This window comes from Centruroides sculpturatus, unplaced genomic scaffold (genome assembly GCF_000671375.1).
Source record: "Centruroides sculpturatus isolate CEXI.00-Female unplaced genomic scaffold, Cexi_2.0 scaffold545, whole genome shotgun sequence".
NCBI classification, from domain to species: Eukaryota; Metazoa; Arthropoda; class Arachnida; order Scorpiones; family Buthidae; genus Centruroides; species Centruroides sculpturatus.
Window position 1 is genome coordinate 454179 of NW_019384721.1, and position 12367 is coordinate 466545.

General features: G+C 26.1%; 1 protein-coding gene across 1 annotated transcript in view; it reads left to right on the forward strand.

Annotated features, from left to right (window-relative positions):
* Positions 1–1732: 1732 nt before the first annotated feature.
* LOC111628013 (dnaJ homolog subfamily C member 7-like) overlaps positions 1733–12367 on the forward strand; it is a gene marked incomplete at its 5' end in the record, with an annotated part of 14432 nt that continues 3797 nt past the window's right edge. The window contains 5 exons of the mRNA XM_023371730.1: positions 1733–1838; positions 6451–6575; positions 7977–8090; positions 10082–10156; positions 11781–11899. Of these exons, the coding sequence (XP_023227498.1) occupies positions 1733–1838; positions 6451–6575; positions 7977–8090; positions 10082–10156; positions 11781–11899 (539 nt within the window). The remainder of the gene's footprint in view (positions 1839–6450; positions 6576–7976; positions 8091–10081; positions 10157–11780; positions 11900–12367) is intronic.

Here is a 12367-nt window from a genome sequence, read left to right on the forward strand (position 1 = left end):
AATTTAAGATTGAAGTTAATAAATGAGATAGAAATGACTTTCCTAGATTTTTATTATCATAAACTAAAAATTTTAATTTTTAAGTTCTTTGATAATTATACAAAAATACCAGTTATCCAGCCAAAAAATATCTAAGATATATGCTGTAATAAATATAAAAGTTCATGTATTTTAGTAATACATTTTTTATTTAAATTAATTTTTAGTACTTTCAGAGGTATTTGCCTTTATTGTTATTGAAGGTTTGGACAAGTGGAATGAATCAATTTTATAGTATTATGAAATCTTGTGCATGCATCTGACTTTCAATATATTTAATAGCTGTAATTAATTTTTAATTTATAATTCTGTGTTGAGAGTTCATGTTATAATTTACTTTATAAATTATTATGTTTTTTTTAATCAATCATTTAAGTTGTTCTTGTTACATAATTCTAAAAGTTCTATTATCTGAAATTTGATAATTTTGATAACATAACTGAAACATTAAAAGAGTAGAATTTGAATGAGAAAATTATGATAATTTTTTGAAAAAAATACATATGCATAAATATAACATTCTGTTTTAGTTTTGTTAACTCAAGGACAATACAAAATGAAAAGAATAGCACAAAAACTAATGTACTGTACATGTGTATTAAATAGGCATAAATTATAATATTGTGAAAATACAGAGAAATAGCTATAATCTGTATTGTTCTATAATTTATCTTTTATAACAAATAAATTTTATTTTAGTTCTTATGAAAATTACTTTATAATTAATGAATTAAGGCGTAATCAAACTGTCTACATTACTTTCTAATCAGCATAATTTCTGAACAATGATAAAAAAATTACTGTAATCATGAAATCAAAATGAGGAAAAACTTTCAACTTTCTTCAATTTGTTTTATGTTTTTTTATTGTTTTAGTGATGAAGAGGAAACACAAAATATTGAAACATTTTACACAATTTCATTTATAAGTTTCCTCTTTTTGCTTTGTTTTGTTGTTTTTCTTCTGCTTCAAATTTTGAATTGCTTCAATAATAATATAAATAGACTCATTTATACTATATACATTTCATTAATTTAAAATAATGGATAATAGATGAAGTTTTGTTTTAAAGGCTAACTCATGTTTTATAAGAACAGAAACAGTTATGAAAATGATACTGAGAAATAATGAATTTTTTTACTCAACTACAATATTTTATTTTTAAACGAAATGTTAAGCTACTTTTATTTGAACAGAACAGAATTTAACATTCAACAAAAATAACTTCTTGTTTGTTATCTGCTAGCTTAAATTAGATTTCCAATAAATAGCACTCATTAGTGTTCAGTTACAACATTAGCCAGTTATAGTAATTGAATAAAGGCAAATAATCAGCTTTATCTATCAGATTTCAAGCCACTAACTATTTTGATAAAATCATTGCCATTTCATATAAATGCCAAAAAAAAAACTAGTTACAAAACCAAATGCTAAAGGTAGATTTTTATTTATCAATTTAAAACTGAGAAAATTTTTACCAAAAAGCAATGATGAAAACAAATTGTATAATATTATTGAATGAAATCCAAAAGTCTTAATTCAAATTTTAGTTTTAATAATTATAGTGATTTATGGTTATTTTTATCTGGTGCTAAATTTGTATACAGAATTATGTTCTAATGATATGCTTATATAACTTATATATACAGTATATATAAATAGAAATTTTAAAAATATTTTTAATAATTTATTCTCAAATCTCTTTTATAGATTAGCAGAATTAAAAAAGCAGGAAGGAAATGTTCTATATAAGGAACAAAGATATAGAGAGGCTCTCAAATTATATAAAGAAGCAATTGGTAAGATTTCTTAATGTTTAAATTTTAAGTTAAAAATAACTGTACAGGTACTCGTCATTTTTGTGATATGATTCATTTAATAAATGTTTTCAGTTATACAATTAAAATATTTTATAAATAGAAAACTTGTTAAAAAATTATTAAGAACAAGCTAAGTATTTCTGTTAATAAAAAACTAATCAAAACAAAATAAAGAAGTTTAAGAAGTAAATTCAGATATCCATTTGTAATTTAAAATTTTAATTTGTTAGTTATTTTGAGAAGTAGGGAGCTCAATATAGGGATAGATAGTACAGGTGGTTTTTGACTTTCAGACATTCAACTTACAGACAACTCACAATTTTGTATGTAGTATTTTGATACCTCTAAATTGCTTTTTGTATTCCAAATTCAGACCTTTCTACATTTTCAGCTGACCAAAAAACATTTGTGTTATTGTGTGGTGGAACTTTCTGCCAGTTTTAGTTTTGATAAATACAAATTATATGTGAGAATTAATTTTTATTATTCCTTTTCTATTTAATTAAATTATGTTTTATGCATTTTAACATTTTTATTATGAGAAAGTAAAATTTTCATACTTTTTAAGATATTTTATAATTTTACTTTTTAACTTAGCAAATGAAACTCTCTATAATACGCAGTTTTATTGTTCGACTTTCAGACATTTTACTTTTGTACATAGTTTTACCCTAGATAACTAATCATTCGTCCACATGACAACGCATCTCCACTCAAAAGTGAAATTCAGAAACTTTCCCGCACTTCCTGTCTCTTTCTACCTTAATAATTTGAATAAACAGTACCATCTGTGATGTAATTAGAAATTGACTTACAGCCATCCCGTAGTCTGCTTGATGAAAGTTCAGTTACTACGTAACTTTGTTACAAAGTCATGTACAGTACATTATGTACATTGTTATGGCTGCAGATGTAAACAGTTAGTTCATGATAAATGCCATTCCCTATTTGGGAAAAGGTGCTGATCCTCAGAAACAAATATTGTCTACATTTTTCATAAAGGAAATAGCATCTTTTTTACATGGAACAAACTGTAACATTACTATGGATAACAGGTTCACATCTGTATCTTTGATGGATGAACTATTGAAGTCACCTTATAATTTGATGTTAGTTGGCACTCTTAGAAGTAACGAAAGTGAAATTCCTGAAAAATTAAAAAATTTTAAATCACGCGCTATTGGTACTTCAATATTTTGTTACGACAGCAATAAGACATTAGTTTCATACAAAGCCAAGTCAAATAAAGTTGTTTATGTTTTGTCACCTATTCATGATCAACTTAACATCGATAAAAATACAGGAAAACCACAAATAATGCATTTTTTAATAGTACAAGAGGTGCAGTAGACACAGTAGATCGAATGTGTTCAAATATGAGACAAAATCAATAAGTGGCCACTATGCGTATGTTATAATATGCTAAACCTGTTGGCAATAAACAGCTATGCTATCTATGTCTCTAATAACATCAGAAACAAAAAAAAACCGATGTCCCGGTGGAATTTCTTTGTGAAGATGGGAGACAAACTCATGGAGTTACCCCAGCTATGACAGCAGTTACAGACAGTGCCTTTGAGGTGTGATATCAGAACCATAATACAAGATATTCTAGGTGATGTGAACAGTGTAAAAGCTCCTACTCATTCTGCATCGAGTCCGTGTAAAATATGCTATTTATGTCCATTGAAAGCTCGACAAATGACAAAACACTGTTGCATGAAATGCAGAAATGTGTTTTGCAGTCCCCATAATGTTAACTTATATAGCAACTGCATGTAATCTTAATTCCTAAATATTTTGTCCTTATTTAATTCCTATTTATCCATACTATTGTGCCATGTAACAAGTTCTTATTTTTATTAAACAATTTTGTTGATATTAACATTTTTTAATGCGTAGCCCACTCGACAAATGTGTAGTTATAATGTAACTAAAATTTAAGTTTAGTTATCTAGGGTTAAGAAAGTTAAAGACTACTTGTATAACTAGAATGCAGGCATGTTTTCAGAATTGCTGTTTTAATTTTTATACTAAAATATGTCATCCAAGTGAAAATGTAATAATCAAGCAAGAAAATAAATTCATTATATATGTGTGAATAAACAAGAATAAATAGTACACTTCTTTATCTAAGAATTAATAAAGCTGAATGATTAAAAACACATAATTAATCTTTGACGTACCAAGACATTTTTTACTCCAGAGCTTCTGAGCAAATCCATTATGACACATCAGTTCTTAACATAACTTATTATAATATATTGACTGCCATAATCATTTAAAATTTTTTTCAATCTCTAGCTTTTAAAATTATATTTCATTAGATTTAAAAACTGCTATATTAATTCTAAAGTATTTTGAATTTTTTATGTTAGGAATAAGTGACCATTATTGTGTACATGTTTAACTTTTACTGAGTCTACAATTACTGATTTTAACATTTAAGTAAATTTACAAAGAATTTTATAGTAATCTACTATTTTATTACAGTAAATAAGAATTTCATTTATCATTTCACGCTTTTCTTATATTTGTTGCTAATACTATACATGAGATTAAAGTCAAGCTGACAGATACACATTAATTATAAACATATACGGGTAATTATCAATTCACAACCATTTCTGAGAGTTTAGTCTAAACTATTTCTGGTAATCTCAAAGTATTGTATCCAATGATAATGGATCGTTTATGCTGCACATTCAAACATTGAACTATAGGTAAATGTATAATAGATTACCATCCAATGTTTTTGTGTTTGGTATGATTTAAAATGTGGAATGTAAGCTTCTTGCCATTAGATACTGAAACTTCAGTATTATTGAAAGTAGTTAAGACTAGTTTTTCTTGTTCTGGGACCTCTTGTCTTACATCAGAAGTAAAATATAATGATAATGGATACAGTTTTGAAGGCCAACTTAACTCTATAATATCATTTCTATATATTTTAATCAGTTACTATGCATACCAACTGTAATATAATACAATGATATGGCTTTCACTTCAAACCAACATTATTTTATTTTATTAACAGAAAGATTCATTTGAATATTGAAAGAAACCAAAAATCATACTGGGAGAGTATTGCAATCTATACAAAATTGATTTTATTTTTATTGTCAATTTTTATTTGTTTAATTTATTAGTAATTCATTTTAACCTCACTATAAAAATTGAAATCAGAATGATAACCTGACCAATTCAGCTCTTCACAAAGTTGGTGTCATTCTTAATTTTTGGGTGATAGTGATATGAACTTAATTTATAAATATTAATAAACTCACCAATTATTGTTATATAGAGTGTTTTTATTATCCATTACAATATTACATTTAATTATTATACCATATTATTAGTAAAACTAATTGTTCTGACTCAAAAATAATTTTAGTATACTAGTTTTGGTCATTTTAAGTACACATATGGTTTCCCTAAGTTAGAGAGTCATTAATCAGGGATTGACTGCAGTATATGATCTTTAGCTGTCCAGTAATTCAATTTTAAAGAGATGAATTATTGAGTAGTTGTTATATTAATATATTAATTTGTTCTTAGTTTCAGTAATTTAATAATTCAAATTTTCAAACTAATTACCCAACTTCACTGCCTGTAACTGGCGTTCTTCTTCTCCAATACAGAGGACTTTGCAAACGTTTTCGAACCTAATGTGGTTCTTCTTCAGGCGCTATGGAATTTCCTATATGAATTCGAATTTCCAGAATTAACTGTTGTTTTGGAAATTTTTTTGGAACGTTGTCACGTGTGACCGATGGTGTCATTGTAGACTTGCGCATTATCCGTATGTTGTTACTTTAGAGTTTTATTGAGGAAGCCATCGGTCACATGTGACAACGTTCCAAAAAATTTTCCAAAACAACGGTTAATTCTGGAAATTCCATAGCGCCTGAAGAAGAACCACATTAGGTTCGAAAACGTTTGCAAAGTCCTCTGTATTGGAGAAGAAGAACGCTGGTTACAGGCAGTGAAGTTGGGTAATTTATCTATTCCGGTGTTAAAATTTCTTATAGTTTTCAAACTAATATTTTGGATTATAAAAACTTTTTAGAAAACTTAATTGATTTTTAAGAAATTAATTCACAAAATATATTTTGACACTATAAAATAATCCAAGCATTTTTAAAAATAAGTTACAAGAAATAATCAAAATATTATCAAACCATTTTTAAATAAAAACTGTGGTATTAACATGAAATATTGATCTTATAGGTGATGCTAAAAACACTTTAGGTAATTCAAATTAATTCAAATCTAACAATCAGACAGTCTGTTACAAAAAAGGAAGTTATACTGCCTATAAATAAATGTTGATGACAATTAATATTAACTTATAGTAATTTTCAAACAGTTTTTTTGAAATATAAATTCTATTAATTTTAATAGTAATTTAGAACTATTGACCTTGACCTTTATTTGCTGATATCACTTACTTTCAATATTAAAAAAGAGAAAGAGAGATCAAATTAAATTTATATTCTGTATTAAATTTAGTAAATTATTATATATATATATATATATTATCTGAAATTTAAGTTTATTGGAATTATGAACTAATTATTTTGTGTTTCAGAATTATGCCCAAATTGTGCTGCCTATTATGGAAATAAGGCAGCTTGTCTTATGATGATGGGTTATTATAGACTTGCATTGGAAGAAATTCAAAAAGCTGTTAAACTGGATCACAATTTTGTGAAGGTAATTATTTCATGATCCAGAATAAACTTATATATTAAAAACTATCTTAAAAAATATATTTAAGTTTTTTTTTTTGTGTAAATTGTTTAGATATATATATATCTAAATAGTTTACAATATCTCTATATATATAAATTTTCTCTAAATAAATTAATACATATGAATGTATTAATTTAAATTCAACTATTAATGTAAATTTTTGTTATAATCTTTAAGTTTAGCAAAAATATAAAAAAGAAATTTTAATTATGTATAATTTTTATGATAAGTATTAATTTGTCATTTGATAATTCTTTTATTAAATTAAGAAATTGAGAGAATATAAAAAAAATTTCATATAGACTTTAAACTTTTGTAAAGAAAGCATTATTTTATATTAAGAAAAATTTTACTTTATAAAAATTAATAGTTCTGATTTGTTCTGACTCTAGGAAAGTGGTTAAAATAATATTTTTATATAATTATTATTGTAATTTCCTGATTTTAATGCAAAACTAAGCAAATAATGATATACAATCCAATCTCAGTATATCTCATGTTATCAGATTTTTATTTTGATTTTTGTACTGTAAGATTTATATTATAATATGAATACATTTTGGTTATAGTTATGTATTCCGAGACCATGTCTTCTTTTATTTGTTTTTTCTTTACTACTAGGTGTATTAATACACAAGACATTATTACATCATTTTTATTCTGAATCTTCTATAGGCCGATATGCATTTTGGGCAAAGGCCCCTCATCCATCAGCTACACAATAAGACATTATAAATTTCTTACATTACAAATGTTTTATCAGAATAAGTTATGACATCCGGGATTTTCTTTGTGTTGTGTTGATACTTATACATTTCATTTAAAACTACATATTTACAGTTAAAATTGTTAAAATATCATTGCAGTTTAAAATATATTTATGAATAAATTTATAAACTCTGGTTTAGGGATATGTCACTTTTCTTTCTTTCAGGTAAGATGGTGTAGGACTATGGGATAAATAAAATCTAATGTATATTAATTTAGTCATATTGTTCAAACAACAGGCTTGAATTACATTTTGGATTGCAGCAACTGTCTGCTTCCTGTCATAAATGTTTTTTTCCCTCCAGCAGTAGTTCTTCAGTTTTTTGGCATATTCATTGGAATTCAAAGTAAACTTATTGTCTTCCCTCTTCTCACTCAGTAATTTGTAAAACTCAATAAAAAACTTTCTCTCATTTTTAACTATTATAACCTCGGTTTTTCTATAGAATCCCACTATCATTCTATTATAAAGTATAATAATAAAGTCACATATGAAAAATATAATATACTGTATTTAGACTGATAGTTTTTATTAAATAAAATGAGTGTTATTAAGGTTATATTTGGATCATAATTAATTTATTTTTTTATTAGGGTTATTTAAGAGAAGCAAAATGTCATATAGCTTTAGGAGATGCAACTGCTGCACTATATTGTCTACAAAGGGTTCAAGAATTAGAACCTAGAAATCCTACATTACCAGCAGAGGTAAATAATTTGAAATTTTTTAAAGTAATTAAAAAGTGTATTACTTATATTTTAATTATAGTCTTGGAAATAAGTAAAACTTGTCATTGTATTTAAATAAAAGGCAACTCAGAGTGCTTAAAATGTTATCTATAAAGTGTCAGTTTGCATGAATATTGCTAGTTTTAAGAATATTTGGTAGAAAGTATTTTGATTGTTAAATATAATGTTGTCCACCATACAAAAATTAACTATTATTTAATAAAAACCTCTAAATATTATCAAATTCACTTAAAAGTTTAGCCCTTTTTTTCAAAAGAAAAATTAGGAATGTCAGATTTATCATCTAACAATAATTATATATTTACACACACACATTAATTTGCAACCAGCATTAATATGTGTAAATTAATAATAATAAACAATGCTTTTAACCCACAACTATAATTTAAATAAGAGTTTGCCTAATAAATAGGATTAAACAATTTGGAGGGCTTATCACACTTTGTTGTGATAAGCCCTCCAAATTGTTAAATCTTAGAGTTAGAAAGCCTAATAAATATCTAAAATGTGTAAATTAATTAATTTCTCCAATTCTGATCTAAAAATAAAACTTATTTTGAAACTTTAACTAAATTTACTTGATAAATTATTTTGCTAAAAAAATAAACTAATAGATCACAAAATGATGCAAATATTTTAAATAAAATAATTTTATAGTTTATAATGTATTATGAGTTATACTATGTTTTTATAAATAAATCCATCATTTGTAAAAATTGTACAATTCTTAGTTACAGAATATTCAAATGGGCAATTACAAAGATAAATTTTTTATGTCATATATTTAAAACTAGCTTACCCATTGCACATTGCTGTGATCTCAGAAGAAAGGAAATTCAAGCAAACTCGTTATGATAAAATTCAATTTACATTTTATCATTTTTATTGAAACTTATTATTATAATATCATTATTATTCATTTTCATCGGGAAAACATTCAAAGTGTCGTTTCAATTCTATTTATTTATTGGAGTGCTTGTGGATACACGATATTTTTTGTTTTTCCGTCTGGTGCGTAGACGAATAAATCAGAAGATTTTCCGACGCGTGAGCCGGCCACATACAGTTGTACTGTACATGCGAGAAGCACGGATTCTCCGAATTTAGCCCATACATTTGCAGCGATTGTCAGAAGTGCGATATTCCCCATTTTTATATATATTTTTTAATCCTTTATAATTTTAATTATTTAATTGCTCTTTCCTCTCTTCTTTGGCATGTTGTGAAATTTCTGATAGTTGGATAATAAACCATTTTATTGTAATTTGTCTTTTTAAATTATTTTGAGTCGATATTAAAATTTGGAAAAGGGGATCCCTAGATCGGTAAAATAGGTGAATTTCCTCCTACAACTTTGATTGTTGTTCGGGATATAGTTAAGGTTTTAACAAAGTTCGAACAAATACATAATTAGCAGAAAAAAAGTTGAAATAAAGTGATTAAACAAAAATTATTACAAATATCGTAAATAACAGTTCACAAATATATATATAGAGATATTTTTTGGAAGGGGGAAATGGTCTTCAAAATTTGAAATTGGTCGAACACAGTAAAATGCTCGTATACACGTGCGCCATCTATCGTAGGATAAATGTGCTATGCCAACCTTTGCAGGAGTGTATTAAAAAACTTTCCAAAGTTTCTTGGCAATCGTACTATCCCAGAAACCTTTGCAGGAGTATATTAAACAACTTCCCAAAGTTTCACGACACACACACACACACACACATTCATTTTTATATATATATATATAGATAAATAAAAATTTAAAGATTAAATGTAATTTATCTGAAAGAAAATATAAATTAGTGTTCTGTATAAAAAAAATATGTAAATGAAATAATGTAACAATGATGCATTTGTTTAATTAATATTACATTTTAATATTTCTGTTAATTACAATAATGATGATATACAGATTTTATTTTAATATAAATTATATTTTACAGTTTAAGAATGTTGAAACTCTTCAGTTTTTTATTCAGGAAGGTGAAAAAGCTTACGAAAAGAAAGATTTCCGTAAGGTATATAATGTTTATTGTATATTATAGGAAAAAAAAAGGCCAAATACTTAATCTGTAGATGAAAGCATAATGTGTATACTGCATTCAAACAATGCTTTTTATCCATTGTAAGAACTATGTTTTATTTAGTATTTGCAGAGTTGATATTTTTAAAGCAATAACAAAAATTAGATATGAATATATTATCATATTGTTTTTAAAAGTATTTAATTTTTTTTGTAACTGTGTTTGTAGATAAAACAATGCCTGTACTTTGACATAAAACTTTAGGTATTATTTTAGTAATATAAATCTTTTTAACTATCCTAATTATTGGTCCTGATATATATATTTAAATATTTATATTTGAAATTTTTATTGTGTGCACAATTATTTTATATTTCTGTATTTGAAGCAGCTGCATCAGTTAAGTTACTTTATTCTTTTTTGCAATAGCTTGATGCCCAGCCTGTTATGATGAATTGCCTTATTGATAAGTATTATTCTGCCCCAGTGTAGTTTGTTTTATTTTCAGAAACATGCATTTTTCATATAATATAGATTAATGTGTAACTTGAGTTTGCATTTTATAGCAAGATAAATGATTATTTTTTTCTATTTGATTGCAATTGTTTTTGTTGTTTTTTAATAATTTTCAGTAAATGAAATTATGAAATTCCAACATTATGAAGTTTGGAAGATATTGTATTAATAATAAATGTGATTTGTTTTTGTCAAATACAAATACGAGGTCTTCCAAATTGATTATAAAATTTAATGTAATTATGTTAATTATTATCCAAGAATGTAGTAATGTACTGTACCTTAAAATGTTGGAAACTGTCCAAGTTTCATATTTGCCATTGCAATTTCTTAATGCATACAAGTTGTGTCATACTGCATGCATCCAACTGATACTCAGATTCTCCCTACACTCACTATGGTATAGCTGTCATCACTCCTCCCACTGCAGCCATGATTCTATGACTTCTACAGATTAATGTTGCACAATAAGTAATACTGGTTTCTTAAACTACAGAATACAAAATGTTTTCTCTATTAGTGTTGCCATCTTTGTTTACAGCACTTCCTAGGGAAAAATGAGATGTTTGAATGCAAATGGGAGGTGAAACTTGGACAGTTACTGGTTTGATTGTTGTGTGTCACATACTTTTTGGATAATAATTAACATAATTTCAGTAATTTAAAATGGAAGCATTCACTTTGGAACACCTATACTGTTAAGCATATGGTTAAGAACATACAGTTTATTTGTACACAGAAAACTTCATAAAGAGGGTACAAATAAACTCTATGTTCTTAACAAATCTATTAATAATTCTATAAAGTTTATATATTCTTTATAAATTTTAAATATTTGTTTGTACACAATAAATTGATGCTGAACAGAAATTCAGTATTGTTATTGAATAGTATAAAAACTACAAAGTTTTCTTCTATACACTTTATAAATTTCACACCTATACAGTTGATTTTTACAGATTATGCAGCTCACTTTTTAGAATTTTTTATTGCTTATGATTTTTCTATAAAATGTTTCTTTAAATATTACAATTTTTTTTACTGTTTAAATCAATACATATGTTTAGTTTATATGTTTGTATGTTTCTTTGTCAATGCTTAGGTTGTTTTTTGTATGGACAGAGCTCTACAGCAAGCTGTTGATTGTACAAAACTTCGGTTAGTAAAAGCAGAATGTTTAGTATTTTTAGGAAGGTACCAAGAAGCTCAAGAAATTGCTAAGTAAGTGATAGTTATAAATTTCAATATAATTTAGCAGGAAACTTAAATGATGGCAACTTAATAAATATATTAAGTTATATTAAATTGATGTTATTAAAGAAAGTGTATTATTTTTGTAAAATTAATCTGCTCCATGAATGCATGCATAATGGGATTAATAATAATAGAAATTACATATATGAGATAGAAGCAGGAAAGAGATGGAAAGGAGAACAAAGATATAGAGAAGTAGAGATGATAGTACATCATATTTTTTTTTTTTTTTTTTTTTTTTTTTTGTTTTTTTTTTTTTTTTTTTTTTTACTCACCGCTCGATACTTTTTCAACTCAGTGGACCGTCGGCGGCCTAGCAATGAGTAGGGAGGATGCAGTCATTAGTGCTAGTACGGTGGCGGCAGCGGGGTAAGAAAGGGGAAGACAGGCGTGCACGAGACTAAATTGAGTAAACGTGCCCACGACACTTCCCCC